The sequence below is a fragment of the Lampris incognitus genome, chromosome 2 (genome assembly GCF_029633865.1).
Source record: "Lampris incognitus isolate fLamInc1 chromosome 2, fLamInc1.hap2, whole genome shotgun sequence".
In the NCBI taxonomy this organism is placed as follows: domain Eukaryota; kingdom Metazoa; phylum Chordata; class Actinopteri; order Lampriformes; family Lampridae; genus Lampris; species Lampris incognitus.
The window spans coordinates 92,410,304-92,432,469 of NC_079212.1; the positions used below are offsets into that span (position 1 = coordinate 92,410,304).

Here is a 22,166-nt window from a genome sequence, read left to right on the forward strand (position 1 = left end):
ACCATGGGATCATTGCTCGAATGCTAGCCAAGTGTAGCATCCAGTCTCCCTCTCTGGATGCTCGGATGAGCCCCAACAAGATTTCAACCATGTCCAAATAGGACATCCAGAAGTTCGAGAGGCTGCCGTTTCCACCTCTAAGGAACTCACGGTAGACTTCAAATAGATCCATGATGCGTGTACAAGAGCTGTTCTCGAGGACCTCCTTCAAAGCATGTTGTGAGACTTCTTTCCCAAGGCTGTCAATGGTCTTCAGTGTCTCATTCAGGTGAACCATGTCATTCCTGTGAGTTTCTTCCAACCAGGACAGGAAACCATTCAAGGTCAGTCGCATGAGAGCCTCATACAGGAGCTTGTGTAGTCGCACTGCCCTGTTGTACTTGCGGCCATCCATAACACCAGCAATTGAGCCTTCTGCAATCATGCCAGACTCAATGCAGAGGTCTTTGAGTCCAGCATCTTGGAAACGCTTTCCTATTATTGCCAGCAGTGTGCAGATGGTGTGGAATACCCCAAGCCTAACGATGATATCATGGAACTTGTCATGGTGTTTCCATGTGATCTCGACAGCCTTCGCATACAGGGCTTGGTCAAAGACACAGACAATCTTCCTCAGGCCTAAGCACTGCATGATGCTCAGTGACTGGTTAAGCACCTCGTTGACAGTAGACATTTGTGTCGCTGGAGCATTGATGGTAGGCAGATAGCCTATATTGTCGGGGATGACCGTCATCTCTCCTCGAGTCAGGATGTTGAAGCCTGTCCAGCTGCTGACTGACTGTTCTTCTTGTTGTGACATGCGTGCTAGGACCCAAAGAAGGTTTTTCTCTCTGGCAAGCTTAGTATTGGCTGCAGTATCGGCATCTGACTTTTTGCTTTGTGGTGGCCCTACCCGTTGTCCAGCATTGTAAGTTGGTAACATTGGTGGGGGTCCATCAATGCTTCTCTTCTTTGTTTTGGGAACAGTGGGCATGGGTTGGACAGGAAGTGGGTTGACTGGCTTTGCTTGCACAGCAATCCCATTGACTCTGTGAGATGTTCCCTCACCACTGACAGTTTCTTCAAGACGGTCGATATTGTCCCAGGCTAAAGTTGTGAATATGCCAGGATGGATGTTAGCTGGAAGGGCAATGCCACTCCCTGATGATGAGAGTTTCTGGAGACACAGGGCAGTGTTGATCTCTTCCATCTGTGAATAGGACACACTGTGACCAAGTCGGTTGAGGATGTTTATCAACTCTACATTTCCTGTCAACGATTTGACACTGAATGGCAGAACAATGTGCTTGGAAGGCTTGGTATTTCCACATGTCACTGCATATACTATGTCATGGCCAAATGACTGCAGAAGGCACTGCGCTCTCTGGGATGCATGATCAGGATCATTTGAGCCTGTGAGTAGAGAGTACAGGAAGATAATGAGCGACTCTGAAATGGTAGGACATTCTGCTTCTGGTTTGACTTCAGGCGGCCAGGTTTGAGGAACATCTTGACTTTTAATGTCTGCTCTCAATTTGATGGCTGCTTTGGCTATAACATCTTGTGCACTGACACTTTTCAGGGTCTGCAGCTCCCTTTTGAGAGACTGATTTTCTTTGGCAAGTTCCCTCATGGACAAGTTATCGGGATAGAGGAGGAATTTTCCTTTCTCATCAGGGAATATCTGCAAGGCTCCAGCAAACTCACTCTCCAGGTTTCGCCTTATGTGCTTCTTGGTTGATTCCTTGACTTGGGCAATGCCTTGGGAGTTCATTGAAGCTACCAGTCTAGAAGAGAGATCAGTCATTGTCATCACTTGAGGATTGCCAAAAAGCTCCATCCTGATGAAGAGGAACAGCTCATTGTATGCCTTATTCACAGCAGCTTCATACTGGGCTGCAGCATCATCATCTTCATTGCTGGCAACCTCTCCTTTGGAAACCTCTTCTTTGGTGTAAAGTCTATAGCATGACCTGTGGTAGTGCCCTTCAGCTGCTACAAGGTCTCTACTCACAATGGCAAGGATTCTGCTGTCCCTCTTCTTTGTGGCTGCACTCCTGATCTTTGCATCAGCTCGCAGTTCTCGACACTGCACCAGTACTTCTCTCGTATTCTGTCTCTTGGAATATTTGCTGTTTTTCTGACAAAATATGCACTCTGCATCATAAGTCCTAGATGTACTTGGAGCATGTCGAGCTACTCTCTTAGATTGTTTCTCTTCAGCAGAGACACAACTTTTCTTTTCTTTTGCAAGGAGGCCATCAAGAATTTGCTTCATAGTGAAGATACTGCGACACTTTCTGTGGTAGTAGATTGCTGGAATCTGTCCCTCAGGAATGGCTTTTGCCAGTTTCAAAACTGGTGCATGATTTCGTATCTGAGCTGCCCTGAGCAGAGTTCTCCATGAGTCGACACTTTGTAGTGAAACCAGCTTATCTGTATCATCAGAACAGTGGATAATGCACTCCACCCGTGGGCGCTTTGGTATTGGGTAAAAACTTGCTTGTTCACCAGTGGCCATATTCAGTCAGTTTTCACCTGCCACATACAAACAAATACATGTAACTTAGGTGTATGAACACTACTAAAACAAAGTTTACTTTGCTTCACCAGCGTCATATTACCATTATTTATCTTACATAGCCACAAATAGATACATTACCTAGTTGCTATGCAACAGCTGTATTTTGTCCACATGAGGCCGCTAAAATCAACACAAGATGAAAGTTCCTCGTAGCCACTTTAACTAATCATATTAACATATACATTAAAAGAACATGCTAACATTATGGGAACTTAGCTTACAATCTTCTCCAGAGTGAGACAAGAAGATAGATACCAGTTTCCTCTATATGTGTTTAGTAGAAAGCTATCTGGCTGCACGTTAGCCTAGCTTAGCACAATGAATGGAAGTACACGGTACTGGTTATCCTTGGTTGTTGGCCAACTAAGAACTGTCCCAGAGTTTAAGCTAGGCTAATCAGTACCAGGGGTGTTGAAATGCTATATTTGTAAAAATCTGGGCAAATACACAATCGTGAGAGGCACAGAAACAGGTTTCCTGAAAGAAAAATGAAATAGCTGCTCATTTGGAAAGGTTATCATATATTATTTTACTTCTGTTAGTGTACCAAATAAAATGGCACCAGTGAAGTTGTGTCACCTTGGGTGATATCGATATCTGGTCTGACCCATGGACTAACTGGCTTTGGTCTAGTTAGTTTCTTAGTAATAATGCCCTTCTAATTTAAGGTTCACAATCACCTCACACAATGAAATAGTATGGGTATATTATACATTTCCTGAATCTTTACAGTCCTGTGAGTATTCCAGTTTTTGTGTTTTGTGTCCCTGATATTCCTAGATACCACAGGGCTAAAAGAAAGTATATAGTTTAGGCGAACATTGCAGAAAGATGTGTGTTATTGACGGGTTGAAGAGCTCAAGTGACCTCTATATTTGTGAGAAATATCCACAACAGGGCTTGAATGAAAGCTAAGAAGGTCCCCTTTAAAATGATACCAAAGACAATATTATAGAACATTGAAAAATGTCCTGACCATGAGGCTAAACCAGGATATGCACCAGCGTCTAAAATGCAATTTACTTTAGGGGGTGGATAACTTCATGAGCTGATAACTGTGATACAGCTGCCACTCAGGAATGGTTATCATACCAAAATATCATCTACAGACATGGATCCTTTCAAAAATTATAAGTAAGTTTTGCCACCTTGAGTGTACCGAAATAGGAAATTTTGGGCTCTGGCCCATGGACTATATTTGCTTACATATGCAAGAACACCATGCTGAGGATTCCAACTGCGGCTCATCACACCGAACTGTCCGGCGATGCACAGCATAGCATAGCATCAAAGCAGAACCCGTTTCCAAATAATACCCCCTCAAATACTTCACAGCTCCTTTTCTGAGAAATGGCAGGTGATGTGAGCATGATATATATATATATATATATATACACTACCGTTCAAAAGTTTGGGATCACCCAAACAATTTTGTGTTTTCCATGAAAAGTCACACTTATTCACCACCATATGTTGTGAAATGAATAGAAAATAGAGTCAAGACATTGACAAGGTTAGAAATAATGATTTGTATTTGAAATAAGATTTTTTTTACATCAAACTTTGCTTTCGTCAAAGAATCCTCCATTTGCAGCAATTACAGCATTGCAGACCTTTGGCATTCTAGCTGTTAATTTGTTGAGGTAATCTGGAGAAATTGCACCCCACGCTTCCAGAAGCAGCTCCCACAAGTTGGATTGGTTGGATGGGCACTTCTTTGAGCAGATTGAGTTTCTGGAGCATCACATTTGTGGGGTCAATTAAACGCTCAAAATGGCCAGAAAAAGAGAACTTTCATCTGAAACTCGACAGTCTATTCTTGTTCTTAGAAATGAAGGCTATTCCATGCGAGAAATTGCTAAGAAATTGAAGATTTCCTACACCGGTGTGTACTACTCCCTTCAGAGGACAGCACAAACAGGCTTTAACAGGTACTATTTAATGAAGATGCCAGTTGGGGACCTGTGAGGCGTCTGTTTCTCAAACTAGAGACTCTAATGTACTTATCTTCTTGCTCAGTTGTGCAACGTGGCCTCCCACTTCTTTTTCTACTCTGGTTAGAGCCTGTTTGTGCTGTCCTCTGAAGGGAGTAGTACACACCGGTGTAGGAAATCTTCAATTTCTTAGCAATTTCTCGCATGGAATAGCCTTCATTTCTAAGAACAAGAATAGACTGTCGAGTTTCAGATGAAAGTTCTCTTTTTCTGGCCATTTTGAGCGTTTAATTGACCCCACAAATGTGATGCTCCAGAAACTCAATCTGCTCAAAGAAGTGCCCATCCAACCAATCCAACTTGTGGGAGCTGCTTCTGGAAGCGTGGGGTGCAATTTCTCCAGATTACCTCAACAAATTAACAGCTAGAATGCCAAAGGTCTGCAATGCTGTAATTGCTGCAAATGGAGGATTCTTTGACGAAAGCAAAGTTTGATGTAAAAAAAATCTTATTTCAAATACAAATCATTATTTCTAACCTTGTCAATGTCTTGACTCTATTTTCTATTCATTTCACAACATATGGTGGTGAATAAGTGTGACTTTTCATGGAAAACACAAAATTGTTTGGGTGATCCCAAACTTTTGAACGGTAGTGTATATATATATATATATATATATATATATATATATATATGTCATGCTCAGTTCACGCTCAGCTGTCGAGAGGAGCCTGCATTATACTAGTGGTGACACCAAACAGGAGCCACATGTTAACAAGGTGTGTTTATTTTGTGAGTCAGGGCACACAGACACGCCATCAAAGGCGAATGGGGTGCTTGGTTGCGGGAGTGTGCCGTGTCGGGGGGGGGGGGGGGTTGGGGGGCGGTTGGGTAATGAGGCGGAGCAGGGCCTGTCTCGGTTGTTCAGAATCCCTGCACTACAGTATGTGCAGCACGCACAAAGTGCTTACTACTTCAAAGAGCTGCAAAGCCAGAGTCCCTTTTTCCAAGATCAATTGGGGGGGGAGGGAGGGGAGGGGAGGGGGTCATAAATTAAATATCACCTCTGAGGGGATAGGCCTTTGGATGCCTTTGCAGCCCCCCTTCTTCTTCTTCTTCTTTTTTTTTTGTTTTACAACTTCGCCCGGTGAGCCGCTCGGCAAACTTGAACTCCTCCCGCTGCAAGTTTTTTAATCAGGCTGGGGTTGTGAAGAAGGGGAGCGTCCCGCTTGTGCTGCTTTCACCGTTTGCTCGAGTACGCAACGCACACCCCGGACTACTGCAGCCGAAGCCTGGCAAGCTGCTAAACTACTGTCGTGTGACTCACCGGGCAGATGTGTTGTGTTTACGTACCGCTGACGAACGCCCAACTGTTGAGTCCCCAGAGAGGTCACACAGGAACAACACATCCGAGCCACACCAGGATCGAACCTACGAGCACAGGCCCCTCCCGGGCCCCGACAGCAGCACACAGTTTGCATGCGGTTAAAAGTAAAACGCTGGGCCTTCGGAACAAAGCGGTAATTACATACATTAATGAGCAGGACTACGCTGCCCTTGGACGACCCCCTGCCTAATACACTACACCTCATTTGTTCTCCGGTCCTCCGGGGCCGCGCAGCAGCTTTGTTCTGCCATCACCCTGACGGGATTACCGCCCCTCGTTCAGCTCCCGTTTCAGCACGCCCGACCACGCTAACGTGCCCCCAGCCGCTTAAATAAAAAAATAAAAAAATGTATAAATTACATTATATTTAATAAATATTTATTTATTTAAAAATGTAAAAAAAGTAAAAAAAAAATGTTTAAATATTCCATTTTAAAAAGTTTAAAATACTTTAAAAATATTTATTTAAAAAAAATTTAAAATGGAAATAAAGAGATAAATTAATTAAATAAATCAACAGTTGAATCTAAGGGTTAATGGGACCCTTTAAGAAGAGGTATCAGCCCATATGCTATATGTGGTGCACAATTCTTTGTTTTTGAACACAAACAAGAGTGAGACTCGGTCAAAACTGTGCTGATGTTGGACGTCCTGACAAAACACAGGTGCAGTCTGGGTAAGCCCGGTGAAACCCCTGCCTGTGTCTATACGGGTCTGACTCAGGGGTACAGGGGGACCCCTGAGTCAGGTGTAATTCGGCTACCTAGCTTTGGGTACAACAAAATAATTAAACCTCGACTTTGGCTCCTTGGGACATCTTGGAGATCTAAATCTGCGGGGCCTTGTCAAAAGACCACTTTCGCGGCCTGTCCTCCCGTTGCCTAGGGACCACTGGTGCATCATGGAAATGCATTGTTGTTTGTGTTCCACCTGAGCGTGGACGTGCGGGGGACGGAGAGCCCTCAGCAGGACGACGGGCCTAATCCTCGGCTTCAAGCCAATCAGCAACCCGCTGTCCGGCTCCTATCAGCGCTCCATCAAAGGAGCTGGAGGACCCCCCCTCCCTACCCCCCCTCCGTGGACGCTAATGAGGGTCGATGTGGGTTAAAGGGTGGGGAGGTAGTTTACTACATGCGGCTTTATGGAGATTTTTTTTATAAACCAGGTCTTTCCCCAGCTAAATGCTGCGAGTCTGCCCAAGAATTCAAGTTGGGTGGTGTTTGTGAGCGGTCTCACTTCATTAAATCAAGTGAGTGTGCCCCGCTTGCTGCTCGTTTAATTAAAAAGATGAAATGTATAATCCGAGTGATCAAAAGAGAAAAGGACTCTGGAGAAGGGAGTAAAGCGTCGCTGGGGAGCGCTCCGGCGGCAGTAACTGGGGCAGAAAGATGAAGCGTGCTCTGCAAGCGCAACGCTAGTAACTCGAGGGTGGAGGTTATGGGCCTGCGAGTGGAGGGTTTCCCCCACCCTGACCCCCCGACCCCATAACTCCCCTCTCTCTTGACCCACCCCCACCCCCACCTCCCCATGGGAGGAGCAACAGCCAAAGCGGACACCCAACCTTACTCTGCATGGAATAATGAATGACCCCTGCTGGGCGTCCACCCGCCTCCTTAGGACGCCTCCTGACGGTACCAGAAAGCATCTGGTGGTCCGCTAATGAGACAACATGCCACACAACGCACATTCTCAAGCTTCCACAATGGTCACCAAATAAAAGATTGCTCGGTAACATCGCAGCACACCATACTTTCACACAGCTTTGCAGGACTTGTATTGCCCATCTCTTAGTCAGCTTAGTGATCTGGACAGTGAAATGTTCGATGCCCTGCGGATTAATACAAGATCTAATCTTCTCATCTTGGAAAACTGCAGACTGGGGCCTTTTGGAGGCGCGGTTGAGCAGTCTACAGCAGGCTGGGGCGGTCTGAGGCGGTCTGGCCTCGCGGCGGTGGATAACACCACGGCCCCCTTGCAGGTCGAGAGGGTTAATTGGTGGGTTTCGTCGTCAGAATCCATGTGCGCCATGAGATCGAGCACGCAGATGAGCGCGAGCATTCCACATCCACATCCGCTTGCCAACCTCGCCCTCCGTCGGAGGCGTGAATGAGGAGCATGTTCGAACTCCCACGCAGCAGATCTGCTGCCATCCACATCAGAGAGAGCCCAATGAGAGCCGACTCAACAAATCACTTCTAGCACCTCGCCTGCGTCAGAGCTGCCACGCAGCTCGGCTGTCGGCGTGCAACGACCGCCTCGTAGCATTAAAGGCCGCATGAAAACAAGCAAATCCAGCGAAGTTAGTTCACACGCCTCCTTGCAAAAGCAAACAGAAAATCAGGCATTGCAACAACTGCCGGGGCTCTACTTCCACGGAGCTAACGCCAATAATGTGAATTCTGCACAAAAACCTCGGTGGTGTATGCCTATACCGGTGTGTTTATCCAAATTGTGGCAAATTCCAGCACGACACGGTGACTGTAGACGAATGTCTCAGCAGCTCAATGTCAAACCGAGGCATTTAGATCCGGAGGATTTCTGGGTCAGCCCCGCAAACCAGCCGTGGGGGGGGGGGCTCTCCGCCCAGAAGGATTGCTGCCTGTCTTGGACCCGCCGGCCGAGGCCGTTTGTGCTCGTTTGCAGACAGTACAGCTGCGGGCTACAGCAGCTCTCCCTCTCCCCGATGACAACTTCCTGTCGTATGTGAAAAGCAGGAGAAGCAGACATTCCAGAGATTCTTCCCTTGTTATGAAGGGGGGGGGGGCTCGGAGTCGCAGAGGAGCATCCGAGCGCAGCCACAATCGACACATCTGCATATCAAAAGAAAGCTGCTGTCGCCGCAACAGCAAACAGCAGTCATTTGCATGTCAGATGTGATCGGGCAGGCGCGAGGCCGGTATTCACCGCCGCCACGCGATGGGCCAAACAAACGCTGCCGAGCAGGTTGTGCCATTGATTTGTTCCAATATCTATCGCAGTAAACACAAAATAAGGGATTCAGGGAGCAAAATGAGTGCAAGAGTTAGCAGTACAGGTACGGGGCTCGTCAGATGGCACAAACACAAACTGCCCCAGACTCCATGACCTCACCTTCAGGGCACGGGGATTGTATTACTACAGATTTGGTCATATTTGGCAGTGCAACTAGGCCTACTAGCTATAGCTCATGTGCCGCACAGCTCTGAGGATGAGCAGAACGGGGTGAGAAAAGCTTTCAGGTACAAAAAACCTATAAAAAAAAATTTCCACACGACCATACCAACCTTATTATGACGGTCAAACGTTTCAGGAATCAGGAACAATTTGCATGCATTTGCATGCAAATTGGTATGTGTGTTAATTGGTATGTTTGCATGCAACCAACAATTTGCTGCAATCAGCAAATTGTTGATTTGCTGCAGAAATCAGAATCAGCAAATTGCTGATTCTGAGTTCACATCTATAGAGGTCAAATACACCGGCAAAAACTCACTGGAGAGGGGAGGAATCCCACCGAAGCGGGCTAGAGAAACCAATAGCTAGCACGGCCCACGAGGAAACCACCTCTTCGTCGGCCCGATGGCCCCTCGTCATCATTACAAAGCCATCCGACGAAACCATCGAGTCACCACCTCTTCCTCTCCGCCACCTTCTCGCCGCACACCTCGCCTGGGAATCAGCGGGCGTGCCCAAGTGTGGACTGGGAATGCTGGAAAGCAGGTCACGGTGAAGCTCCCTCACCAGTTAGATGTTACACGGGGTCAGTGTGGCGTGCGAGGTGAAGTATCTGCTACACAAACACAAGTTGTTCTGCTCGCGTGAACACACTCATGCCATGTTTTCCTCGCTCCGCCGGAGGAGCGGAGTCGTCATTCCTGTGTACAGAGGGGAATATTTTGGAAACGAGGGTGTTGTCCTCGGCTGGCTTTCAGGGGTGTTTTTTTGTGCGTGCTCAGCGAGCAGTTGGGTGAATGGGACATTACGTCAGCACTGAAAGTGTCCGCACTGGACCGTACAGTCAACAGGCCGACGGAGAAGTGAATAACAGGTCCGGTGCAACTTCCTCGAAGACACCAGCGGCGGCAGCAAGTGGACACAAAGACAGCGGGGGTGCGCCCCAGACAGGGCCTGCTACTAACCCGGTCTCCATTGTCTGCCCTGATAGGGCGGACAATGCGGGACGACGCGGAGATACGCGCGAGAGCCTCGAGGAGTCACCCCAGAGATGCGCCAGCCCAAATCCCAAACACGACCCCCCCCCCCCGTTCGAACACGGGGATGATGTCATTCCGCACCCCACCGGTTCAGCCCCCCCCCCGCCGCCCACACCCCCTCCACCCTCCACTATCTCATCTCATCTCATCCGGACCTTTTGGAGCAGCCAAGCGTTGGAGGGGGCAAGGCCCACAAAGGATGTTCCCCTGTTGAGAAACGAGCCAACGGCAGGAAATCTGAGACCCTCAACAACACATCTGGGTCATAAATCAAAGCGCTTAGACAACAGTATCGTATTCCTCTGAGCGCAAAACTCCGAAGAAGGTTTTTTTTGGGTTGTTTTCTCTTTTTTTTTAAAGGGGGGATGTGGTTTGAAATCTGTCAAACACAATGTTGGCTTTCGGGTTCGAGCTGACCTCAAAACACACCGCCGACGCAAATACGACCAAAGCTTTCGACAACTAGAGTCCATATGTTACAACTGCATGGAGGCTGGTTGAGTGTGTTTGTTTGTTTGTTTACATCCCGCCCCACCCAGGCGTCCGGGGGAGGGGCTGCACGGTGAAACCAGGAGATACGGCGAGATACACGGGTCACTGTGGCCCACCGCAATACAGGCCCAAGGAGAGACTCATACTTTACTGGAACAAGGGAGTGGGGTGGAGAGGGGGGGGAGTGGGAAGGAGGGAGAGAGAGAGAGAGAGAGAGAGAGAGAGAGAGAGAGAGAAAGAGAGTGAGAGGGAAGAGAAGGGGGAGAGAGAGAGAGAGGGGAGGGAAGGGGGAGAGAGAGGCAAGAGAAGGGGGAGAGAGAGAGGGAGGCGAGAGAAGGGGGAGAGAGAGAGGGAGGGAAAGAGAGGCAGAGAGAAAGAGAGACAGCGAGAGAGAGAGAGGGGGGAGAGAACGAGAGGGAGGGAGGGGGAGAGAGAGGCGAGAGAAAGAGAGCGAGAGAGGGGGAGAGAGAGAGGCAGGGAGAAAGAGAGAGGGGGAGAGAGAGGCAGGGAGAAAGAGAGAGGGGGAGAGAGAGAGGGCGGGAAAAAGACAGAGCGCGAGAGAGGGGGGGATGGAGGGGGGCAATTGCACTTTGGAACTTTATGTGCTACCCCTCCCCCCCACCTCCCCTCCACAAAAGGGACCTTACCCCTCGTCCCCACCCACAAGGAATTTCTCAGGCATTGCTGGGTTCACCATGACAACTGGGTGCTTAACAAAGCATTTCTCTTAGGCATTCTTCCTTTCACAGGGGGAGATGGGAGGTGGACAACAGTCAAAGGAGAGAAAGGGGCGGGGGGTGGGGTGGGGTGGCGGGGGGGGCGGTGAAGAAAAGGAGTGGAGGGGCTTGAAATGATGGGAGGGAGCGGCGGAGGTTGCAGGGGTGAGAACCATAGACGCAGGGAGATAGGGGGGAAATGGGGAAGGGTGACAGGCCAACAGAAGAGAGGGGAAGAGGAACAGGATCAAGGTGATAGGTAATGTCATGGGGGAAGGAGAGGAACGGTGCTGCAGGCATGCCGCCAGGGCCTAAGAGTGGGACTAACGCCCTCCTGGGAGGAGGTGACGCATGAAAAAGGCCCGTTACAGACGACTCCGGTTGAGTCGTGCACGCAGAAAACCACGAGTACACGGCTGAAAGCTTTAACGATGAATCCATTAACCTTGGGGGGGGGGGAGTTCAACGTATAGGGGGATGTATAGCGCAAGAGCTGAAAAACCCACCAAGCATGGAAGTACTCGTGGTGAAGGAGAGAAGTGATCACATAGCGGCCCAGCTGTCGGAGGCCACGGGCCCACGGGCTTGTGCCGCTCTTCGTCCACCAGCTAGTGTTACAGCCCGGTCCACCCCGGAGCCAGGACCGCCTGAGAAACCCCATTTACAGACGGCTTAAGTTCTTAATAGATTGTAATAAAATTACACCACAACCGCAACTGGCTGGGCGCTCGCTTGGCGGTGGCGGAGAGGGAGGCCTTGCCTTCCTCCATTAAAATTCTACTCTTGTAGCGTTATCTCATGCAAGAATGGCAACAGTGGGGGGGGGGGGGCTTACAAAACACCATTCAACCGCATAGAGTTTAGACTGCAAGCCCGTGCACCATTTGGGAAGTCCCCTCGCCGTTCACAATATAGCGCTTGAATGTTCAGAACGTGTAAAAACGCTTCGTTAAAGATGCTCTTTGAGAAAACAACTTCAGCAATGTGTATAAATATTCTCCTGCAATAAAGACGCTAAAATAAGAGCGGGAGCAGGGGCGCTACCGGAGAATTTGGGGCCCCACGAAAAGACATGCCGTTCATTAATAATGTTATCAACCTTATTATCCAACGCCCCCCCCCCGTTTTTCTCCCCAGTTGTACTTGGCCAGTTACCCCACTCTTCCGAGCCGTCCCGGTCACTGCCCCCCCCCCTCTGCCGAGCCAGGGACGGCTGCACACTACATGTCTCCTACAATACAAGTGGAGTCGCCAGCCGCTTCTTTTCACCTGACAGTGAGGAGTTTCACCAGGGGGACGTAGCGCATGGGAGGATCACGCTACCCCCCCCCAGTTCCCCCTCCGCTCCTGAACAGGCGCCCCGACCGACCAACTGACCGACCGACCAGATGAGGCACCACTGCTTCCCACCTGCAGACATGGCCAATTGCGTCTGCAGGGCCGCACGGCCAAGTCGGCGGTAAAGCGGGGATTCGAACTGGCGACCCCCGTGTTGGTAGGCAACGGAATAGACCGCTACGCTACCCGGACGCCCATTTCCCCTGTTCTGTTCATCCTCAGAACGGTGTGCCACATGATCTATAGCTAGTAGGCTTATTTGTCCTGCCAAATATGACCAAATTTACAGTAATACAATCCCCGTGTACTGAATGTGAGGTCATGGAGAGTCTGGGGCAGTTTTTTAAGCGGGGCCCTTGGAATCGCCCCAAACCACCCCTTCCATATGGTGCCACTGAACGTAAGTGAAATAATCGAAGATGTGTTTTGCAGCCTGTTGGACATGGCTTCAGCTAACACTTATTTACTCTGAGGGGAGGGGGGTCTTCATCAATCTGTAAAGCTGCAATAACCAAAACTCAACACTACCCACCGTTCCTGAGATCATCAGTAAAAACAAGGTGGTTCTCTCTCTGCGCCACTGCTTACAAAACGAAGTCACGCCGTTCTCACTGCAAGAGGCCAGGTGGACTGGAGGTCAACAGGTCTTGCTCAGCAGGACTGGAGGAGAGAAAGAGTTTAACCTGAGAGCCCCCCCCCCCCCCCGGTCCAGATGAGGCCCTGTGAATGCCCTGCTGCTGACCACGCTCTGCACCGGCGGTGAGAAACCGCGGCTGTCTCTCTAACGGGTCGTTCTGGGGCTTCTGGACAAACCGCAGTGCGATGTGAGGCGAGTCAGACTTCTGCCGCTGACCGAGGGGGCGTGCTTGACCGCTTAATCTCAGCCCTGGTGTTTTTAGAGCGGGGACTGAGGAGGAAGATTGGCCCGGGCTGTGAATTCTGTCCGTTAACTCAAGGGATGCGGAAACTTGGTTGCTCAGCGAGGCGAAAGCACATACCGTGCATCTGCAATCCAGCAGGGTTCAAAGCCGACTTGCTGCACGGCACCCCCTCTTTCTCTGCCTCTCTTATCACTCTTCGCTGTCCTGAAATCACGTAATTCACGTGAAAATGAATTATGCAGGGGTTTGCAGAGATGTATGGGCTAACCTAATAACACACCGTGACAGGATAACAGCTTATAAAGCAAAATACCACATAATCTTCAACGCGAGCAAAACCCAGCTGTACTTCTTATATAACTCCCTGGGTCTCAAGGAGAGACCGGGAAGAGATAAAGCTTCACCACTGGATGCAGAGGCCTTATGTATGCAAGCTCACGCTTGCCTCAGAACAGTGGATCAGTTCCACAGTATAAGTCAACACCGGGCTGATGCATCCCGGCATACAGACACGCCACCAACTGATCTCAAACCAGCTTCTGCACCGTGACCAGAATCCTCATCCCAGCCGTTTCATTGAGTTTATGCACTTTCTGTCTTCCGCTTTGAGAAAGAGACAAGAATCCCAAAAGTCTTGCACATCCGCAGCCATTTGGGTTTGCAGTCATACGCAACACAGCAGTTATTAACCCAAAGCGGGCTGACCCGCCAGACAGCGATATGAAGCGTCTTATCAAAACCGGTTCACTCGGGCTCCATTCTTGGACGCTGCCGGGCACTAAGTCCTTTTACCAGCAAGATTCAACCTCTATCTTTTACAACGGGGAGTCATCCATATCTCAAACTCTGAGCCACATTTGCATTTACATTTTAGGAATGCTGGCATATTGCAAAAACAGGGAGTGTTGAAGTTTGCTCCAAAGGATGCTGGTGTCTTAGAAAGCCCCCCCCCACACTTTACTGATGCTTGTACGTGTGATGCTGTCGGTGCTGCCATCTTTAGCCTTTCATATTGTCCTACTGTAAACTGATAAAGAGTGCACCGTCTCCACTATAACTTAAACCGTCTCTGGCATTATCCAGCCAATTGGCCAGATTTATCCCTTCTGCGTCCATAATAGGGCTGGGCTAACCACCCATCATAACACCAGTGTAAATCTGGCCCCCTGGGGATCTGGGATTAAGATTATCTCAGCATATAATGATACCAAACAAGACCACTGTATACTACAGGAAGGCAATAAGAGATCAAATCTGTCTGACCAGTCTGCTGACTGGAACAGAGTCCTCCAGGATAACTGGCACCATTGATCAATAAGAGCCAAAGGCAATAAAAAGTAGACAAGTATTGAGTAGCACTTCAGGAAAAAAAAAGTGTAATACCCCCCATTTGAAAATAACGTTGAAATAACTAGTGGGACCCTAAATCCAACAATTACATTTCCATATAGGATAGGATTACATAGGATTACATTTCCAATGAGCAAATCTTAGGCTATCTTGATCACTTTATTGAGTCCTACATTTTATATGAATGAATCATAATTTACCTTTTCTTGTGCCATTAGGGTTAGACATCATTCTGGCTGTTGCATTTCGGATAAATGGACTCAGGTTAATCAATCACTGAAGTGATAGGACATCAAAGGCAAAGCACACACCATCCATCAAAGAACGTTGAATCAGTTCATCTTGATACGTTTACTGACAGATATGCAAGATGTCACTTAGTTGAGTGATGAAACGTATCTGTCAATAAACATTGTATCCACATGCGTATCTATCAATAAACATTGTATCCAGACACGTATCTATCAATAAACATTGTATCCAGATACGTATCTATCAATAAACATTGTATCCACATGCGTATCTATCAATAAACATTGTATCCACATGCGTATCTATCAATAAACATTGTATCCAGACACGTATCTATCAATAAACATTGTATCCAGATACGTATCTATCAATAAACATTATATCCAGATACGTATCTGTCAGTAAACATTGTATCCAGATGAACTGATTCAACCTTCTTTGATTTTCTTACCTGGATTATTGAGCATGCATCAAAACACACACCTAGCAATTACAATTTCAAAAGTTGCTGCCAAAATCTGAAATCAAACACCAATTTAAATCTTAAACTCTCTGCAGCTGTACCTGAACAGCCCTTTTGTGACAATGTGTGTTGAGAAATTATGTTAATCGCCGTCCAACGACATCAAAAATCATCTATCATGAGGGGCCTCTTGAACAGGGGTACAAAGCGAAAGATAATAGGAAGACGCGCAAGGTCCCTTAAGGGAGAAGCTTTTTTTCAAACTGGGGTCAGCAGCATCTACATCACAGCCTAATCTTGACACTTCATCTCCTTCCCCTGGCAACTTCTCCCCTCTCAATGATGCCTCCATGTTATGTCGCCTCTGCGTTTCACCTAATATCCTTCCAGTTTGCACTGCCACTGCTTTGCCTCCCCTTCTCTTCCCCCCGTTCCCATCTCCCACCTCTCTCTCTCTCTCTCTCTCTCTCCTCTCTTCCTGCCCTTTTCCTCCCCCTCCCTCCCTCCGTCCCCTGCAGGGGTGCTGACACATATACCCAGCAGGTGCAGGACGCGCAGGGAAGCAAGACCTCTAATTGGTCCTTGGTGGAGTCACAGCTGTTGCCCCCAACCAGAGCCTCGTATGAGCTCTTGCGGCGGCCCCCGAACCGACAGCCTGCCATTGTCCTCCGCAGGAACAGGCAGCTATCTCATCTGTCACAGGGGACTCCTCCTTTTTATTTGAAAAAAAGAAAAAAGAAAGGAGGCCAGAGAGGTAAAGCCAAACAAAGCGGACCCTCCGGTCCACTTTAACGGCTGCCCATGCTAACCATACAGTCTCTGGTATTCCCAGCTGATGATCTGTGGGACTGCTGTAACGGACCAAACAGGGATGTAACTTGATTGTTAGTCATTCCTTGATAGAGTTACACGTACCCAAGACACTCAGTCACTACATCCCCCTGGGCACGTGGGAAAGAGAATATAAAATATATGAGGTTCCCACTGGAATAAGAACCCTTCTTTGTCTCGTTGGATGTGCATGTCTCTCAGAAATGCCGTCGTTCAATATCTTAATAACACCGGTGGTTTGGTTTCCCTCTTCTAAGAAGAGCCAAGGTCATAAAAGAGGTAGATTTACAGTGACTCCCACTGCATCCACTTAAGCTGGCAGGGAGAGGGGCCGCTCAGCATGCTCTCCCTCTGGTGCAATTCAAGTTCAGTCACATTTTTTCTGAGCAATCAAACGTCTCTGTAATTTTTGCTGTCAGGCGTAATTAGAGGCAGCGGGGAAAATATCCAATTAAAGACGCTCAGGTTTGGAAGGAGGCAACTCCACTCATTACGGTCGTTCGTGGCAAAGTGTGAGGACTTCTGAGAACCCGCCTCAGTCGTCACACGCTTACACACATCTGCCATCAGCAATGCCAACAACACACTTGGGGAGGGAATATTAGTTTATGATAGAGGGAAATCAAACTGTCAAATTCTGTCTTGTCCATCTGTGGAATTGTCTGACAATACAGTCGGAAAACTGTAACCTGGTACATATAGGCCTTTCATATTCCTACGAGTTATCCAAACAGGCAGCAACAGAATACAGTCTTTCGTACCACGTGGGCGATGTGATGGGCAATTATGGGGGATGATAAGTCTACCTGCTGGAGTGTGGATCCCACAGGACCACGCATTTGGCTGCAGACCTGCTTAAATGAACAGCTACTTAAAGGACAACAATGGACCGAGTAAATAAAGCTGCTCCTTAATGGGGCTAATAAGCCTCGGTAAAATAATGCAGACCCCCAAATGTTCTTTTTAATGCTAAAACACATCTGAGTGACTTATCACTCTAAGGGGAATATATTAAGGTGAAGTGGCTCACAAAGACCATGCAGTGAATCTTAATCCTACCTCATGATTAATTCTAAAAACAGACAAATCTTGGTGGGGTACTAAAGCCGAGAGCAGCATACTTAAGCGATCACCGCACTTCGTTTCTGGTGAATCGAACATTAAAGTTTGAATTAAGAGGCTGAAAATTGACCAAAAAAATCTAGTCCGGCCATCTCGACAAGCAACGTCTCTTTCAGAAACGACATGGCAGGAACAATAGGCTGAAAGCAGCAATTAAAGAGAAGAGCTCAGTGGTCTCACCTGACACAGAGATCCTCATGGAGGCCTCCAGGGGCCGGTTGTTATCCAGCGCCTGGCTCAGCTGGATCTCCCCCGTGCTCTGGTTCAGGATGACTAGGTTCAGCTCATTTCCCATATCGAAGCAGTAGTGCAGATGATCTGAAACATCTGGGTCATGGGCAGGGATGCGCCCTATTACCCCGGTGGGAAAGCTGTTCGATTTATCCGTAACATAGTTGTTGAATATAATCTGGAAGTTTTTGAGTATGGGCACATTGTCATTCTTGTCCACAAGTTTGATGTGCACTGTGGCGCGGCTAACCAGAGGTGCAGAGGTGGCCTGGACCACGATGATATACTCGGACCTCGTCTCATAGTCCAGGTCTATAAGTGCCGTCAGCTCTCCGGAGAAAATATCAAGCTGGAACACCTCTGGAATATTGCCTTCCACTATCTGGTACATAATCTGGGCATTACTCCCTTCATCTGGATCTGAGGCTGATATGTGCGCCACAACAAGTCCTATGGGGCTGTTCTCATCCACCATAATGTCAAACTCGTCTTTCTCAAACACGGGCGGGTTGTCATTCACATCTAGAATGGTTACTTGAATGTTTATTGATGTTTTCAGAGCAGGAATGCCTTTATCCACAGCAAAAGCCTGTAAGTTATAAACCGGCACGTTTTCCCGATCCAAGCGCCTCAGTGTGCGAACGATACCAGAAGTAGACTCAATTATGAAATCTCCATCACCGTCCTCACCTCCCTGGAAGGTGTAGAACACGCGGCCGTTGAGTCCAGAGTCTTGATCGGTGGCTGAGACTTGGACCACACTGGTAAACACTGGCACGTCCTCCATCACAGCGCCTACATAGTGGTCTCTCAGAAACCGGGGGGAGTTGTCATTGACGTCATTCACCAGTATCTCTAGGTAGGTGGTGTCAGATTTCTGAGGGATGCCATTGTCCCGGGCAGTGATGGCTAATGTGTAAGAGACCTGGTCTTCGTAGTCCAGCTCCATCTGAGTGGTGACAGCCCCGGTATCTGGGCTGATGTCAAACTGAGGGATGCTGTCATCCATGAAGTAAGTGATACGCGCATTCTCGCCCGTGTCTTCATCTGTGGCACTAATTACCACCACGGTGGTGCCAACAGGCCTGTCTTCGTTGATGTTGACAGTGTAATGGGAGCTCTGGAACACAGGCCGGTGGGTGTTGGCGTCGGTGACATTTACAAACACTTTCGCTGTGTCAAACCTTGTGCCATCACTCGCAGTGACACTGAGGACGTACTGCCGTTCCAGCTTGTAGTCCAAGGGCAGCGCCAGCGTTATGAGCCCCCCGCCGCTCTGACTGGTGATGGAGAATCTGTTCCTGGTGTTTCCACTGGATATCTGATATGTGACCACGCTGTTGATGTCCTGGTCCACGGCGGACACGGTCACCACACTGGTTCCCACGGCCGCGTCTTCATTCAGCCTCATGTAATATGCCTTCTGAGTGAACTCTGGATTGTTGTCATTGACATCTAGGATGGTCATGCTAATGCTAGCTGAGGAGGACATTACAGGGTGGCCGTGGTCCCGGGCCTCCACGCCAAAGTTATAAAAATCCACACTCTCCCTGTCCAACTCAGCTGCCACCACAATCCATCCGGTGCTGTTGTTGATGGTAAAAGGGAAGTTGGGTGTGGTTTCAGTGAGCAGGTACTCCAGCCTGGAGTTGTCTCCGGAGTCTGCGTCAACGGCCTGGATATGGATGATGGAGTAGCCAAGCGGTACGTTCTCCAGCACGGTGGCCTGGAAGGGGGTACTGACAAAAATGGGAGCGTTATCATTTATGTCCAGCACCTGCACTGTAACCAGGCCACTAATGTTGGAGAGCGGTGGGCGTCCACCGTCTTGAGCTCTGATTCGCAGGGTGTATTCTTTATTGGCCTCATAGTCAAGGTGACTCACCAGGTCCATCTTGCCTGTCTGAGCGTCAATGTAAAACTGTCCCCTGGTGTTTCCGCTCATGATGCTGAAGTGAACAACAGCGTTACTCCCTCTGTCCTGGTCTGTGGCTGTAACCTGGAGAATCTCCGTGTTGGGGGCCATATCCTCGGGTACCTGCACCACATAGCGTTTCTCGCTGAACTGCGGCGCATTATCGTTGTCATCTTCAACCAGGATGTAAACTGTTGCTGTAGCACTACGAGGGCCAGGCTCACGACCTTGGTCATTCGCCTCCACCAACAGCATGTAGGCATCTACCACCTCTCTGTCAACGGGGCCTTTGGTACGGATCACTCCAGACCTTGGGTCGATCTCAAATACATCATTGGAGCCGTTGCTGTTGAGGACGTGGTAAAGGATGTTGCCGTTGACTGGCGCGTCGCCATCGGTGGCTCTGACGGTCAACACCTCATAGCCTATCTCTAGGTTCTCCCTGATGCTTTCCTTGTAGTCCTGTTGCTCAAATACGGGGTCATGATCATTAGTGTCACTGACTGTGATAGTGAGAGTGGCCATGGCTGTACGGCGAGGCGTGCCATGGTCAACCGCTGTCACACGGAACACGTGAGTGTCCTTTGTCTCCCGGTCAAGCACCTCCACAGTGGAAACAGAGCCACTGACTGGGTCCACAGCAAAAAGGTTGTTGGAGCGGCTGTCAAATAGCGCTTCTATAAAGTACTCTAATCTGCCAGCTTCCCCCTCATCCACATCCACTGCCTTCAAAACAACAACAGGGGTTCCAGCTGGCTTATTCTCTGGCACAGACACTTGGTACATGGGAGGCTTGAACTGGGGACTACTGTTAATGCTTCTCTTCCTGCGACTCACAATGCCAGAATCAGAATGGGCTGCCTTTTCTAGCAACCTCCCAAGGTGGCCCTGTTTAAATGGGCCCTGGCCTACACGCCAGTGAATGGATATGTGATTAACTTTAGACTCTGGACCATTTTCTGTGAACTGACTACAATGCAAGTCGAGCTCGAAGAGCGTGTCGTGACTCCAGCACAGCGTCTCAGTCAAAACCAGTTTCCCTTCTGAAAAGTAAAAGCCAGGGTTGGTGGTCACTTTGCAGCGGGCACTGCTGCGGTTCGGGGAGACGGGGAGCAGTTCCCATACTGGGAATAACACAGAGTCCGCTTCATGACAATCCACACGAAGGCGGTGGTAGTTGAGCAAACTTAAGATGTCCATATCCCACTGTGACTTTCTTTTACGTTTGTTTGAGCAGTTCCTGCCATGTACATGCACATCATACTGGCTGGTCAGGAGATGCCTGGGACCAGCCCCATTGTCCGCGCAGTCAACAACAGTGTACAGGGTGAAGGGGTTCGATCGGAGTGAGGCACAACGTATTATATCCGAGAGAAACACAATACCTGCCGCTGCATCGCTCTCAACGAAGCTGTCCGCGAATTTAGGAGCGACGACCTGATCCAAAGTACACAACACTCCCCTCCCGTCCACACTCGCTATGACCGTCCCGGGCTCCGCATCCTCACTAAGGTGAACGGTGTAACAGCTGGACAGTGAAACGAGTTTCCTCCACGCCACCAGGACCGCCAACAGAACCCACCGGGTGACGCGCATCGCTCCTCGGGTGTCGTGCGGGCCGCTCTCCGGAGTAGAAGCTTTTAATGTGCGCCGCCGTATCCTCGCTAAACTTTCCGCCCGCGTACGTCCCCTCGTCGTAGCCTATCCATGCTCCCGCCGCACTTTTTTTGGTTCCGAGGTCGATTCCGCTTAGTCGGTTGAAATCGTGGAGGCGCAACAACAACCGCGGGAACCCGCGCCGGAGCTTCGCATCCACACACGGAGACACCTCCACTCCCGCGTAGCCCGACTCCGCGTGAATGATAAAAATGGCTCCTGCTACCCCCGCGCCTTGAGGTTCCGATTATCATAAACCTGTTTCTTCTGTGAGTGTGTGCGCGCGTGTGTGTGTGTGGGGGGGGGGGGGCGAGAGAGAGAGAGAGGTGGTAGTAGCAGTGGGAGAGAGGGAGAGCGAGATGATAGTAGTGGTGGGAGAGAGAGAGTGGTAGTAGTGGTGGGAGAGAGAGAGAGTGGTAGTAGTGGTGGGAGAGCGAGAGAGAGAGAGAGGGAGAGCGAGAGAGAGAGAGAGAGAGAGAGAGAGAGAGAGAGAGAGAGAGAGAGAGAGCGAGAGAGAGCGAGAGAGAGAGAGAGAGAGAGAGAGAGAGAGAGAGAGAGAGAGAGAGAGAGAGAGAGAGAGAGAGAGAGGTGGCAGTAGTGGTGGTGCTGTGTGCGTGTATAGGGGGGTATGAGGGGTCTCGGGAGTCGCAACTACAAGAAAAACCCCGGCGCCGTAAACTTATCCACCTGGGTCGCAAAGGCAAGAGGCAAAGAAAGCCCAAACTCCACCAAACTTTTACAACACCTCGGACCAAGGTGCAGTATTTCCGTGGTGACAGTGTCCTATGAACTTTATTCATAAAGCGCCTTTTGTACTCGAAACGCAGCTCAAAGAGCTTTA

General features: G+C 49.1%; 1 protein-coding gene across 1 annotated transcript in view; it reads right to left on the reverse strand.

The window, feature by feature from the left end:
• celsr2 (cadherin, EGF LAG seven-pass G-type receptor 2) overlaps positions 1-21,265 on the reverse strand; it is a 93,244-nt gene extending 71,979 nt beyond the window's left edge. The window contains exon 1 of the mRNA XM_056273054.1: positions 17,704-21,265. Within this exon, the coding sequence (XP_056129029.1) occupies positions 17,704-21,265 (3,562 nt within the window). The remainder of the gene's footprint in view (positions 1-17,703) is intronic.
• Positions 21,266-22,166: the final 901 nt, after the last annotated feature.